The sequence below is a fragment of the Xenopus laevis genome, chromosome 3S (assembly GCF_017654675.1).
Source record: "Xenopus laevis strain J_2021 chromosome 3S, Xenopus_laevis_v10.1, whole genome shotgun sequence".
Taxonomy (NCBI): domain Eukaryota; kingdom Metazoa; phylum Chordata; class Amphibia; order Anura; family Pipidae; genus Xenopus; species Xenopus laevis.
Genome location: NC_054376.1, coordinates 95,133,676 through 95,149,321, shown reverse-complemented (window position 1 = coordinate 95,149,321; position 15,646 = coordinate 95,133,676). Strand labels below are relative to the sequence as shown.

At 37.2% G+C, this 15,646-nt stretch overlaps 1 protein-coding gene across 10 annotated transcripts in view; it reads right to left on the bottom strand.

The window, feature by feature from the left end:
- mon2.S (MON2 homolog, regulator of endosome-to-Golgi trafficking S homeolog) overlaps positions 1-15,646 on the bottom strand; it is a 63,907-nt gene that overhangs the window by 27,949 nt on the left and 20,312 nt on the right. For 5 of the 10 annotated variants that reach the window (XR_005966682.1, XM_041588654.1, XM_041588649.1 and 2 more), the window contains 17 exons: positions 14,723-14,847; positions 14,204-14,343; positions 13,910-13,975; positions 13,118-13,271; positions 12,521-12,753; positions 12,247-12,328; positions 10,832-11,013; positions 8,092-8,204; positions 7,125-7,229; positions 6,015-6,095; positions 5,567-5,640; positions 5,389-5,479; positions 4,945-5,046; positions 4,390-4,392; positions 3,479-3,589; positions 2,258-2,433; positions 864-1,026 (listed from right to left, as the gene is read on the bottom strand). Coding sequence is in view for 9 of the 10 variants with exons in the window: in XM_041588654.1 (XP_041444588.1) it covers positions 864-1,026; positions 2,258-2,433; positions 3,479-3,589; positions 4,390-4,392; positions 4,945-5,046; positions 5,389-5,479; positions 5,567-5,640; positions 6,015-6,095; positions 7,125-7,229; positions 8,092-8,204; positions 10,832-11,013; positions 12,247-12,328; positions 12,521-12,753; positions 13,118-13,271; positions 13,910-13,975; positions 14,204-14,343; positions 14,723-14,847 (2,001 nt within the window). In the remaining variant the exon portion in view is untranslated. The remainder of the gene's footprint in view (positions 1-863; positions 1,027-2,257; positions 2,434-3,478; positions 3,590-4,389; positions 4,393-4,944; positions 5,047-5,388; positions 5,480-5,566; positions 5,641-6,014; positions 6,096-7,124; positions 7,230-8,091; positions 8,205-10,831; positions 11,014-12,246; positions 12,329-12,520; positions 12,754-13,117; positions 13,272-13,909; positions 13,976-14,203; positions 14,344-14,722; positions 14,848-15,646) is intronic. The other 5 variants (XM_041588650.1, XM_041588652.1, XM_018256036.2 and 2 more) reach the window with 3 other exon arrangements.

The following is a 15,646-nucleotide window of genomic DNA, read 5'->3' as shown; positions in this document are numbered from 1 at the left end:
CTCCAAAATGATTCAGTACTGATTATATTCCCTCCATGACAATATTTCCTGCATCAGCAAAGCTATATCAGTGTCATAAATATCACTTATATAAATAAAATATTTGCAATGTCAATCATTAAAAACAAAGAAGATGAAAAACCTAAATTAGTCAATCCAATAATTGTCATGCCTAAAGATAAATGTATTTGTATGTTTGTGTGTATGTATATATTTATTTGTATAGAGATCCTTGAGGCCAAAGAACTGTTTTAGGAATAACAGAATTTTTAATCTAAAGAGTTAGTGCACATAAAGTAACTTAATACTTATCAGTTTGAGAAGGCACTTTTTAATCCTTAGGGACACATGATACAATCAAAATGAGAAACATATGAAATATCAAAAAAGTGTATTCTCAATGCCTTATAGATGCTGTATACAGATGAATCCACTTGGATTTGTGTATTAAATGCATCATGATTCGAGATAAACTGAAGAAACTGTGTTATCTAAAGTGATCTAAACTCATTTAACCTTTTCATTAGCTTAACAAATGGTGAACTCTGTAATTAGATGGGATGTTGACACCCAATTTTCAGAGTTAAATGGGATAAGTGGGTTAAATGCGTTTAGATATTCTGTGTTAAACACAAGAACCAAAGTGGCTTCATCTGTACATTAAACAAATTTCAACAACACAGTGAATGTCACTCACTTATGCAAAGACATATAGGATGCCTGTCTGCCAAGTTTTGCTCTAGTTTAGTAACCAATAGTAAAATAAAATGTTGTTTTCCATAATCTAAATCCAAAAAATATTTGAAATATCTATATATAAATTTCACCAAATTTAAGTTGCAAATAAAAAGCAGTAAACTCACCAGTAGTCCTATAGATGTTAAACTAATATTCAGTTCTTGATTCTGAAGCCCAAAACTTCCAGCCACTTCTACAACTATCTGTAGGCAAGTACAAGGCATTGTCGGGAGGAAGTCTGTCACGACTAACTGAAGGCACTGGAACGCATTCCGTATTAAAGATTCACTGGGGAAAAAGAGTATAAAGCATGCTTCTGTTAAGTGTATTTTAGAAAATTCAGTCCTAATTTAAAGGGATTCTGTCATGATTTTTATGATGTAGTTTTCATTTCTAAATTACACGGTTTACACTGCAAATAATTCACTCTACAATATAAAATTTCATTCCTGAACCAGCAAGTGTATTTTTTTTTTAGTTGTAATATTGGTGTGCAGGTGCCATCTCAGGTCATTTCGCCTGGTCATGTGCTTTCAGAAAGAGCCAGGACTTTAGGATGGAACTGCTTTCTGGCTGTTGTTTCTCCTACTCAATGTAACTGAATGTCTCTAAGTGTGACCTGGATTTTACTATTAGGGCTAGTCCACACGGGGAGATAGCCACGCGTTTGCGGTCGCGGCGACAAAGCGCCGCGCCAGTCGCCGCGACCGGCGCAGGCGACAGTTTTGTATGGGCGCCTATGTAAAAACGCCTGTGCTAACCACACGAGGCGATGCGCTTTTCAACAGTCGCCTGAAAATGCCTCGCCTAGCGAGGCGATTTCGAGCGACAATAGAAAAAAGATCGCCGCGTGTGTTTTTACGCAGCGATTCCCCATAGACGCCAGCGCCAAAGTTTCGCCAGCGATTGAGGATTAAAAGTCGCGGCGAATAGTCGCGGCGAGTCAAATCGCCGCGCTATCGCTTAGTGTGGCCTTACCCTTAGTGCTGTTTTTAGATCTGGCAGCTGTTATCTTGTGTTAGGAAGCTGCTATCTGGTTACCTTCCCATTGTTCTGTTGTTAGGCTGCTGGGGGGGGGGCAAGGGAGGGGGTGATCCAACTTGCAGTACAGCAGTAAAAGAGTGAAGTATATCAGAGCACAAGTCACATGACTGGGGGTAGCTGAGAAACTTAGAATATGTCTAGCCCCATGTCAGATTTCAAAATTGAATATAAAAAAAAAACCATATGTTTGATCTTTTGAGAAATGGATTTCACTGCAGAACTCTGCTGGAGCAGCACTATTAACTGATACGTTTTGAAACAAAAAGACTGTATCCCTAACCAAACCAAACAAACAAAACAGCCTCTGTATTTTCTCTTAGGCTGCTTCAAATTTACCCCTAAAAATGGCAGTGAATAAAGATTTTCACTTTGGACTTTGTTACTTTTAGGAATTTTTTTACAATTGATTTGACCATTAATGTACTATTAAACCCAAAATAACAAATCTGGTGCATTTCTTGTTAGGAATGCTTACCCTTGATCATTTCTAATAGCTCCTATCACTCCTAGGACAAGTGGCCAGCCAGGCCCGAGACGGTCTCCTTGACTCTGTAGGATCTGCAGCACACATTCCAGCTGCTTAAGTCGAATATCATGGTGGATTATATTTGAAAGTTCCTTCAGGGGATTTAACAAAAGTAACTGCAGTCTCTAGAGGGAAACAAAAGATTAGATCAGAAAGCTATGCTTCTCCTACTTAAAACATCACAACAAAAGGGTTATTGTTAAATGAATAACACGTTGTCCCAAATGGCAAGAATATATGCGTAGGTTAGCATTGAGATATCAAGGGTATCAAAAAGTCAAAATATGCAGCTTTGGAAGACATAAGTGTTGCTAAACTTTTTCTTAGTAACAGACTGATTTCTTTGGTAAAAAAGACTTATCAAGTGAAGTTATTACCAGGCAAATAAAAAAAATGCATAGCAAGTAGTGCTTTAATGGAAATACTGCAATATTTATAGACACATCAAACGTGTGTTAGCCATATGGCAGCAAAAAGACCATTCTATATTTCTATACAGAATGTTAGCAGATATTACAATGGTGGACTCTCAGAATTGACCCCCTCCGCCGGCTAAAATGACAGTTAGGCTCTCCTCCCCCAGCCTAACTGTCCCCCAGGGAAATGCCCCTAACTTTTTACTTACCCCTGGGCGCAGATTCAGGCATCGGAGTTCACCGCAGCCATCTTCCAGGTCTTTGTGTCTACTTCCAGTGCTTCAGCAGTTTCCGTCCATTTTGGAGCATGAGCTGTTGTCGCAAACCGGTAAAACTGCTCCAACTGCTCATGTGCCGCTTCGCCGGCCTCCGTCTCTGCTTAACAAAAACCCAGAAGATGGCTGCTTGGAACTCCGATGCCTGAATCTGCGCCGAAGGGTAAGTAAGAAGTTAGGGGCATTTCCCCGGGGGAGGGGGGGGGGTTAGGCGGGGGGAAGGAGGGAGGGTGGTCTATGTGGGGTGGGGTTTTTTTTTTGCTAAAGGGTTGAATTCTCCTTTAAAGTAGGAACCATATAGTGGCAGCAATTTTTCTGCATTCAAATTTATTTCAGAAGTGGCTAGCTTTGCCTTTAAACGATAATGCCATAAGAGTTCCTTAGAGTCTCCTGCAATCTACAATAACATTCTTTGTTAAATATTGGTTTGCTTATTTCAATGTGGACGATTTATAGATAAAAAAAAAAGTTTTGTTTACCTGGTTCTCTGAAAGCTGTGGTTCATGCTTAAAGTCTAGCCCTGCTTTAATTAGGGATGTTAATGCTTCAGCTCCCCATTCTCTCATTCTTGCATTTGGATGCTGGCAGACCTGGGAAGAAAGATCAAAACAGATTTTTCCTGCTTCCTTTTTCCATATACACACACACATCAGTTTATATGACAGACAAACCAATTTTCTCCTTGATGATTTCTGACAATTCCTAAGCTTAGTCTCTTAACAGCTCAAAGCACACTGAGCATGTGTGTCACAGACACTCCTAACTCCAATTTTGGAAACTCATTTGACAACTTTGAAGGCTTGGATCATTACTACTATAGAGATGCAGAACCTCTAGGCTGGTTCAAAGGTCAATATATAAAATACGGCATTTCTAGCTGTATTCATTTTTAGGGTTTAGTTCTCCTTTAACCAGATGGCTGCTGTCTGTCTCAGGTCTCACATACAAATTCATTTTGCACCTTCTATTACATAGTTAGCCCTGCAGCAGAAATGCAGCTACAGTGAATCTAAAGCTAGGTAAAAACAATAAAGCTGAATTAGGCTAAAACCGGTCCAGACTGGGATTCAAAATAAGCCATGGCATTTTAAGTATACAAAGGACCAAAAGCCCCCTCTCCAATAAATTGTGACCGTCTATGGCATCTAATAGCAGCCCCCAGACATTTGACAGAACCCACAGTGTCTGTACAGATTCTTTGGAGCCCTTGAAGCATAACACCATTTTTGACAGCTTTTAATTGGAATTGGAATTTTTGGAATGTGATGGTGTACTGGTACCACAGTTAAAAACAGGCATGTGTAAATTAAGATTTATAAGTAAAGGAGCCAGAGTTGACATGAAATGCACAAGATTACACATATATTTGTCGTAAGGAGACCAGACCTACCTTCTGATCAGCAGAAGAGCAAGCAAAGGAAGGACAGAAGACACAATAAAAATAGGGAACACATAAAAAAACGAAAAATGGACATGTGATATCACAGACGTCACAGACCAAAAGTGTCTGGTTATAAAAACATATAAGCTATATGAAGAACCCAACCAAAAATATACCTTAATTATTATGTGACAAGTTACACTGCTATAAATCACAAAAGGGGAGTGGGTGGAAACATATGGCTAAAATACACAAAAGAATGGAAGTGCGACTGCTCTGGCCAAAAGCTACAAACAATTTTTTTCAGCCACACATGAAGGAGATACACAATAACAAATTCTACTGTCTGGAAAGCCTTATGGAAATCGGTTTACTATAATAACATATAATATTTATATTTTGTTTACTTTAGTATACAAAATTATGTGCATATTCACATGTTCCCTTTGTTTTGTTTTTTTATGCAAAATGCTGTGTGTGCAGAGAGGTGAGTGGGTCAGAATAAGAGCTAAATTATGTGTTTAAAAAAAATATTTGTACATATTTGCAAAGTTTTGACAGTACCTCTATAAGATGTCCAGTTAGGGGTCTCCATAGGATTTCAATTCTGTGCATGTTCACCAATCCTGTTTCTAGCAGCTTTGCCACAGCAAAAAGGGATGGTTCCTAAACAAAATAATAGTTACGGGCATAAATATTCTGATCAATATGGCAGAAAGCAATTGAAGAATAAATATACAGAAACAATCTCCCCAAACTGCCTTCCCACTGCCCTCCGCTGGCTAAAATGAAAATCGCCTGTGGCAATGTACTCGCGACGCTTTGATTTCCAAAGTGCAACTTCGGAAAACGAAGCGCTACGTGCGCCTTCCTCCAGGCGATTTTTATTTTAGCCGGCGGAGGGCAGGGGGAAGTCAGTTTGGGGAGATTGTTGCCCCGAAGAAGAGGAGATTTGTTGCTGGGGCGACTAAGCTCCACAAGTCTGCTCGTGTGGCCAGACCCTAATACCTTGTTATTGCCATAAGCCATGTCCATTGCTTCCAGAGATAATGAGCAGAGAGCATTGATTAAGTGATGAAGGGACACATCATCTAAGTACCTAAACAAGAGATAGATAAATGACTAACAGTAAGCAAACATAAAGAAACATATGATGATAGAAAAATAACATGTAAGTGAGTCTTACTGTGAGCTCTCAAAAAGGCGTGACAAGATAGTTGATATAACGGGTAAGTCTGTCATAACGGCTGTTGTCAGAACCTAAAAAATGAGAGATTGCTTATCATGTGGATTTTTTCTATAATCCATAGAAAGAAGTGCTACACAATCATTCTCACCGCTCTTTGCAGCGTCGGGTGCCGACTGTGACTCTGTCTGCCCAGGTCAAATCCAATCTCCAAAATATATTCCAGCTGCACTACGGTTCAGTGAAAAAATAATTTATTTGTGCGACAAGTGACACTTGTACAAATAAATGATTTTTTCACTGAACCGGAGTGCTGCTGGAATATATTTTGGAGATTGTTCTATAATCCAGATACACTGTAGTGAAAACTTGATATGCTACGACCACCTACTGTTTGACAGGTATTTACGCCAAACCACTGCTAATATTCCAGACTGTATAAACTTACTGTGCTAGGACCTTCTACTGCTCGCCCAGGTTTTAATGCTCCACCACTGCTAGGTTTTAATCCAAGAATCCACACTAGGTGCTAAAATAAAATAAATATTATCTAAATTAATATAATGTAGTTTTATTGGAAAAAAATTGACTAACTTTTTGATTCAAACAAAACGAAAGGTTAATATTGCTAGTTACTGCTAGTTTATATAAGAATTTGCATGGAAAATCATTAGCTCCTCATACAAAACTTTTCATTTTTAATCTTTACGTAATAATGAATATGTGTCACAATAGGGTGTCACGCTAGGGGGCACATTTACTAAGCTCGAGTGAAGGATTCGAATGAAAAAAACTTTGAATTTCGAAGTATTTTTTTGTGTACTTCGACCATCGAATAGGCTACTACGACCTTCGACTCAAACGATTCGAACTAAAAATCGTTCGACTATTCGATAGTCGAAGTACTGTCTCTTTAAAAAAATACTTCGACTACATACTTCGGTAGTTTAAACCTACCGAGGTTCAATGTTAGCCTATAGGGACCTTCCCCATCACTTTTCTAAGTTTTTTTTGATCGAATAAAAATCATTTGATCGTTCGATTAAAATCCTTTGAATCATTCGATTCGAAGGATTTTATCGTTCGATTGAACGATTTTTATTCGTTAAAAAAAAACTTAGAAAAGTGATGGGGAAGGTCCCCATAGGCTAACATTGAACCTCGGTAGGTTTAAACTACCGAAGTATGTAGTCGAAGTATTTTTTTTGCGCTAAAATCCTTCGAATTCGATATTCGAATTAGAAGGATTTTACTTCGAGGGTCAAATTTGAGGGTTTATTAACCCTCGAAATTTCGACCCTTGAGAAATTGACCCCCCCCCCGTGTCACAACATTAAAACCTAGCAAACTGCTCATTTTTACCTATAAACTTGCAAATAATATACTATACAAAGTTTTCATTCTTCATATTCTTATGGAATTTAGAAAGTATACTCACATAACCTATATTACATTTTCTTGTGGCCACATAGAATTTTCTCTTAGCTCCCAAAGAACAAAAAGCCAAAATAAAGCAAGCAGCAGCTATTTGTTTCATCATATTATTGAATGACATTACCTGAAGAGTTGCAAGAACGAGATGCCATGAAGTTCCCAAGTATCCTCCATGACAATGAGCTAAATTCAGCAATGTGCGCATACATTGTATATTTTTAGCTGTGAGCTGTATTGATACAAATAAGACGCACATTAGAGTCAAATTACACAATATTCATCAAAACATTTAATAAAAAAAATAAAAAAATTATTGTTGTATTCAACATCCTGAGATGAAAAATGCATATTTTACAAAAAAATAAGGGGAGTTAAAGGAAAACTATACCCCCCAAACAATGTAGGTCTCTATAAAAAGATATTGCATAAGAACAGCTCAGATGTAAAACCCTGCTTCATGTAAATGAACCATTTTCATAATAATATACGTTTTTAGTAGTATGTGTCATTGGGTATTTCTAAATAGAAAATTGCCATTTTAAAAAATAAGAGCCGCCCCCTTGGATCATACGATTCACGGTGCACACAAACAAACCATACATGTTAAGTCACATGAGCCAATTAACAGACAGTTCTGTTTTTTGCTTCCACACTTCTTCCTGTTACAGTTAGAGCTGTAGTATTTCTGGTCAGGTGATCTCTGAGGCAGCACAGAGACCATCACAAAATACTTAAATATATATTCCAGTTAGGTAAGATTCTTTCATATGCCACTTAATTTGATCTGTTGCTCAAGTATTCATTTAGGGAGTATATTTTTCCTTTAAAGAATGTATGAGCTACCGCCCATAAGAGATTTTTGTGGGTTATCATTTGTATTATATAGTGTCCAATGTTCAATAACCTTGCTGGTTAATTTAAGAGAAAGAGAATTTGTAAAAACGAAGGTTTTCAATTACTGTTGACTTCTGTATTTTCAGAAGACTAACATGCTTTAGTACATGTACAGTAGTTTTCAGTCACATGGTTCAACTTGATAGTTTTCTCAATGCAAATCAGAGATGAAGACAAAATGGTAGAAATAACATTACCATAACAGTTCCTTGAGGCTGTACAGCTAGTGGTTGTCCAACTGCTACAACTTGTTGATGAGAATCACTAGAAGGGCTTATCATCTGAATATTTTGCCCTTGGATGGAATAAGCTACAAAAAATATACAGCGTAGTAAAAATAAAAGCAGAGATAATTATCTATCTTTTTGCTATTTCATGATGTATAGTAAAATTATTAATAAGTAAAAATATTACTATTTATTTACCTGTCATTCAATATTTTTTAATAAAGGTATGGGATCCGTTATCTGTAAACCTATTATCCAGAAAGCTCTGAAAGCACGGAATAGCAGTCTCCCACAGACTCCATTTTATACAAATAATCCAAATTTGTAAAAATGATTTCCTTTTTCTCTGTAATAATAAAACAGTACCTTGTACTTGATCCAACAAAGATATAATTAATCCTTATTGGAAGCAAAATCAGTCTACTGGATTTATTCGATGTTTACATGATTTTCTGGTAGACTTAAGGTCTGAAGATCTATATTATGGAAAGATCTGTTATCTGTAAAACCCCAGGTCCCAAGCATTCTGGATAACAGGCCCCATACTTGTACAGCCTTCTCAAGCATTAAAAATATTTTTTTTTAAACAAACATTTCAATGAAATGTGGTCAGCACAGGCAAGAAAGAACAGTGTTCTAAAGGGAGGCGGCAGATATATTTTTTTTAATTCTTTAAAAAAAACTATTTTATCTCATCTAAGTAATTTGCAATTGTATCAGTTAGTTAAATTTAGCTAATATTTCACAGCAGGTTCCATTATGATATGGCACTTAATTGTGATACTGCCTAACCCTAAACACTTGGGGGCCGATTCACTAACTTCGAGTGAAGGATTCGAAGGTAAAAAACTTTGAATTTCGAAGTTTTTTTTGGGCTACTTCGACCATCGACTACAACTTCGAATCGAAGGATTCGAAGTAAAAATCGTTTGACTATTCGACCATTCGATAGTCGAAGTACTGTCTCTTTAAAAAAAACTTCGACCCCCTAGTTCGCCATCTAAAAGCTACCGAAGTCAATGTTAGCCTATGGGGAAGGTCCCCATAGGCTTGGCTAACTTTTTTTGATCAAGATATTCCTTCGATCGTTGGATTAAAATCCTTCGAATCGTTAGATTCAAAGGATTTTATCGTTCGATCGAAGGAATTATCCTTCGATCGTTCGATCGAACTATCTGCGCTAAATCCTTCGACTTCGATATTCAAAGTCGAAGGATTTTAATTCCTAGTCGAATACCGAGGGTTAATTAACCCTCGATATTCGACCCTTAGTGAATCGGCCCCTTAATGAATTTCCTAGATTAAATTCTGAAGAAACACAGAAACACAGAAAATCTGCAAATATACTCTCCCAAGTGCAAGCCAGTTAATAACTTAAAGGTTCAGTTCAATGTTTTAGCTAGTGAAGTCAACTGTGGCGCATTAAAGGGGCCGTATACATCTATATATAACTTTGCTAATTTTAAGCACAACAAATTGTGATGCTTTAAACAACTAATGGAATTTTTTCGCCCTGAACTCACTCCACCCTCTCATATAAACACAAGAAGATAAGGTGCTCTGAATATGCAAACTGCAGAGACACATGATATTTCTGTGAGATTTAATCGCCCGCGGCAAATCGCCTCTTCTTTGGGCGACTATTCTCCCCGAAAAGCAATCCCGCCGGCTAGAATCTAAATTCCTTGTGAGGCAACTTTGGAAAACAAAGTGCTCTGTGTGCCATACCGCTGGCGATTTAGATTCTAGCCGGCGGGAAGGCAGTTCGGGGAGAAAGTCGTCCGCAGAAGAGGCGATTTGTTGCCTGGCGACTAAATCTCCCCAAATCTTTGCGCGTCTCTGCCCTAAATGCTACAGCATTTAAGATAAGATGCTGCTCAGCAGAACCAGCAAGTTAGAAAGTAAAACTGTTTAGTGCAAAGAAACCCAGTAAAACAGAAAATGTGCAAATATACTCTCCCAAGTGCAAGCCAGTTAATAACTTAAAGGTTCAGTTCAATGTTTTAGCTAGTGAAGTCAACTGTGGCGCATTAAAGGGGCAGTATACATCTATATAATTTTGCTAATTTTAAGCACAACAAATTGTGATGCTATAAACAACTAATGGAATTTTTTTCCCCATGAACTCACTCCACCCTCTCATATAAACACAAGAAGATAAGGTGCTCTGAATATGCAAACTGCTCTGAATATGCAAACTGCAGAGACACACAATGTTTCTGGGAGATTTAATCACCCGTGACAAATCGCCTCTTCTTCGGGCGACTATTCTCCCCCCGAAAAGCAATCCCGCCGGCTAGAATCTAAATTCCTTGTGAGGCAACTTTGGAAAACGAAGTGCTCCGAGTGCCATACCGCTGGCGATTTAGATACTAGCCGGCGGGAAGGCAGTTCCGGGAGAAAGTCGTCCGCAGAAGAGGCGATTTGTTGCCGGGCGACTAAATCTCCCCAAATCTTTGCACGTGTCTCTGCCCTAAATGCTACAGCATTTAAGATAAGATGCTGCTCAGCAGAACCAGGAAGTTAGAAAGTAAAACTGTTAAGTGCAAAGCAATTAAAACATGTATATTTATTATATTAAAAAATAAAAGACAACATTTTTTTCAGTATAATCACTTTTTATCAAATGCATGTCGATAAAGGGTGTATACTGCCCCTTTTAAAGTCTCCAATGGAAAATGAGATACTACTTAGACTGAAGAGCACTTACATTTGTTGCATATTGCTGCAGATGACGTGTTAAGAACAGTGAGAGCATAATGGGGCGGCAAGGAACCTTTGCAAATAGCGGTTATGAAAGCATCCCTAGGAGTAACAAGTCCTAATTTCCCACACAGAGAAGCCATGGTCATTTCAGCTTTCAGAATGTTTTCTGTTGCCGCTTCATCCGTGCTTTAAAAACACAAAGCCAATATATTTTTTAATTCAGTTAGTATCTGTTGCATCCAAGCACAACACTTGCAAATAAAGAATTGACATACCTGTAACTCATAAATTATTATACACAGTATCGAGCACTGTAAAGCTTAAAGCTGAACTAAAGCCCTTAGGACAAGAGCTGAGCCACAAAGTTGCCCAGATGGGAGTTTAAAAAAACAGTAACACCAAAAAATAAAAGTCTTTTAAAGTAATGAAAATATAATTTACTGTCATGCTGCACAGGTAAAATGTGTGTGTTTACTTCTGAACTCTACAATAGTTTCTATAATAAAACTGCTGTGTAGCCATGGGGTTAGCCATTCAAAGCTGAAAAAGGAGAAAGGGCACAGGATACACAGCAGATAACAGATGAGCTCTATAGTATACAACGGGATTCGTTAGAACTTATCTGTTATCTACTGTGTATCCTGTGCTTGAATGGCTGCCCCATGGCTACACAGCAACTTGATTATATAAATGATAGCTGTATTTCTTAAACAAACACGTCAGTTTTACCAGTGCAGGGCAACAGTACCTTATATTTTAATTACTTTAAAAACAGGAGTGCCCATACTGTATTAGGGGGTTATTTACTAAACTAAATGCAAAAATTACGAAGAAATTCTTGATTTTTTTTTAATTATAAAATCGGACTTTAAAAAAAAATCATGAATTTTTCGGAATTTATTAAATCCCGAGGATGGAAAAGTCAGAATTTAGAAAATCCGGCATCTCAGACCTGTCAAAGTTGCATATAAGTCAATGGGAGAAGTCCCAATGATTTTTTGATGTGCGCTGGGTTTTTGGCAAAACCCCGAAGTTTTCGGGTGAAAAATCCAAACAAATTGTGAAAATCGGATGAAAAATCCGAAAAAATCGTGAAAATCTGATTTTTTTTTTCCCCCTGCAAACAAAATTTTCAGGAAAGTGTATTAATAAATAAGGCCAAAACACCTGTGTGGATTTGGCCGGAGTTGTTTTCAGAAAATATTGAGATAAATTCGGACTTTGATAAATAACCCCATAATTAGTGTTTTTCACTATTTTATGATGCTCCATCTATAGAGAGAGAGTATTCCTGTTTGCAATGGCCTGTGCACTCCATTATCTGTACGAACTGCTGTAAATATTTACACCTTTGGTAACTACAGAAATACGAATGTACCATAATTGCTAGTTCAGGGAGGGTTTACCCATTTGAAATACCTTGCATCAAGAAGTAGAGAGAGAGCAGCAAGAAGGCCACACCAACAGGCATTGATCATTTCTTCCCAAACACTTCTACAACCTTTAGATATATTAAAAATAAATAAAAAAAACATAACAAGCAATGCAGCATACATTATTCTTTATGTATTAAACTATCACATAAATATGTTTATATTTCAACTTAAATTTTTTAAGTATTATTTCATTGAAAATAATTATGTTGATATCCATATGCTCAGGTACTTTTCTGTAAAAATCAAAATCAACTTACCTGGGTCTTTGTCAGCAGGATCAGATACCACTGGAAGGTCTTGTGGATTAATAGATGGGGCATGTGAAGGAGTTTCCTCTGCTGAAATATGCGAGTCTGTTTCAACCTGACCGATTTCTCCTTCGATCATGGTGGTAATACCTCGCACAAGGTCTAACAAACAGTGAAATGCTACTGACATGGCATAGCCTTCAGGAATAGTTGGTGGCTCTACCTTATCCAGCATTTCTAGACTAGAAAAGAAATGCAATAATAAGCAGTGTCCCAAAGATTCATGTGCAAAATATCAATGTTTTAACATGGTGCCTGAGTTTTCTATGTGTAATTCTACGTGACCTTGCCAGTTTTTAGATGTCAAATTTTACCATTCAAATTTTTGCAATTATTTGCTTAATAAATACCAGAAATTCAAGTTTTTAAAATATAACTCAAATGTGTGAGTTTGCAAGAAAAAAAATTGATATTTTTTTTTTGTTAAATCCACCCCATAATGTCACAGACCTTGATATGTACCAATATATAGACTTTCTAGTATAAAAAAAAATAAAAAAAAGCAAGTAGTGAATTTGTTATAACATTGGCATATGCATTACTTACTATGTAGCTTTAGCACTTCCTTGAATAGAAATGGTCATGATAGGAATCCAGGTGCCTCTGTATTCAAAAGCTGGGAGTACAGTTGTATTAGTAGTAGTAGCAGCCATTCCAGATGTGGACTGATTTGAGGCTGGAGTTATGGAACTAGACCCACCTAAAGAAATATTGTAATAATAATAAAAATAATAATCCAACTACACAAGAGGAAAATCATTTTAGCTTTTTAGTTTTTTTTTTTTTTATAATAAAAACATAAAAAAAAATAATAGGTGAATTTACAGCATTTTATCGAATTCTGTACATGCCATGGACACCTATATGCAGAACTATCTCGAACTTACCATATAGCTTTGGTGGGGAAACTTCTAAAACTTTCGTTATTTTACTACCCAATACCACAAAACAAAAGACAGAAACTAACCCGATTCATGAAGTGTTTCAATCAAATCAGAGAGCAAGTGATTTTTGTTTATGTTATCCAGTCAGTAATAAACTACATTTCCAAATCAACACATGACATATGCATTTGAACTAATAGATGGGAAAGCAAGTAGATAAGTAGACCAGTGATGTATAAATCATCTAATGCATCAGACAAACTATTCAGTTAAGGATTGAGAACTATTGTTTTTATTTGCAATGTAAGAGGATTGAACTATCTAGGCAAATCAAAACTGTTAAGCTTGTAGAATCAAGCTGATGGGTCTGACATTTACAAGTGATGCTCCATTCAAAACTCAATGTTCCTAAAAACTTGCTTGATTGTCTTTCACTTATAGAACTACTTCTCACCTGCCTGGACAACAGCATTTTCCATATGCAGTAATAGAACTATGCCACCATTTATGAGATGTGCAGCTAAAAAGAAAAAAGCATCTGAACTGAACTCATTTTTGAAAGAACTAAATGGCAGTGTAATAGCAGAATCTGAGAGAGTTCAACTACAGATTCTGCCATTACAGCAGTAAGCAGCAAAAAAAAACAAAAAAACCCCAAAGGATATATTTTTGCCATTTTAGGAAAAAAGTATTAAACAGGAAGTTCAAATGAAATAAAGTGTCTGGTATCATTAGAAAATGTACTTACCAGGTGGGTTAGTGGTGGCTGATGCAGGCCCAGCACTTGGTACGAGAAAGAGAGATTGAATAAATGAACCAAGTGCATTGACTATATCACGGAAAACCTTTGTGGAGTGTTGTTTCATGTCATAGGATTGACAGAAAGACCTGGTGGCAAACAAAATTGTATTCACAACAAAAATATATCAAATGGTAAGGTCTACTGTATGTCGGTTGTGGAATTTTTTAAGCTATGCGTACACTGTAAAAAATCTGTCTACAAGTAGAGCAATACAAATAAAAATATTCTTACTTATATAAACAGTTTTATGAACTCTATGGGGCAGATTTATCAAGGGTCGAATTGAAAATCGAGTTTTTAAAATTCGATTTGAGTTTTCAGGTCGATCCTATTCACCTGAGTTTAAAAAATGTGATTTTTATAAATAATTCTGACTGGTCGAATTTCGAGTTTATGGGAGTTTAAAAAACTCACATGAATTCGAAATTCGACCTTTGATAAATGGGCCTCGATCTGTCATAGTACCTGAGTAGCTGTGGCTGCACACAAAGACGGTGTATGGACTCTACTGCTACAGCTCTCAACCACTGGGGCTTATCTGCATCCAAGAACTTGACAAGCAGAGACAGGAAAATCTCACATTCCGTTACCTACAACACACATGATAAAAGATCACATACAAAAAGTACAGCACTTTCCTACCAGATCTACCAGCTATTAATCATACTCAATTAACTTGTTATAACTATTGCTTATCCATCATCTTATTAATATGAAAGGGACAGCTGCAAAATACTTTATTTTAAACTAAATGAGCTAAAGATGTAAATATACTAATAGCAAATAGCTGTAAACATTTAGGGTCGGGGCACACGGGTAGATTCGGGGAGATTAGTCGCCAGGTGACAAATTTCCTCTTCTTTAGGGCGACTGATCTCCTTGATCTGCCTTCCGCCGACAAAAAAAGAAAATCGTCTGGGGGCAGGGACTCTGAGCACTTCGTTTTCCGAAGTCGCCCTTAATTGCCTCACGAGGAAACTTCAGATGACTTCGGAAAACGAAGTGCTGCGAGTGTCATCCCGCTGGCGATTTTTAATTATAGCCGGCGGGAAGGTAGGGGAAGACAATTTTGGGGAGGTTGTCGTCCAAAGAAGAGGCGATTTGTCACCGGTGCTACTAATCTCCCCGAATCTTCCCGTGTGTCCTTACCCTAACTTTTTGGAGATTCTATAGTCCCAGTAACTCTTCTTTCCAGTCAGCCTTGCCACAATACTGAGGAAGCCCCCCCCCCCCCACCCCAAAGGAAGCCTTACCCCAGCTTTGGTAAGGGTATGCTATAATTATTATTATAATAATAATTTCTACATGACTGTTTTAGCCACTCAAAGTTTCTGCAATCTTCTTCAGAGTTATTTTCTGGGGAGCACTTCTAAAAAAAAAAATAATTCA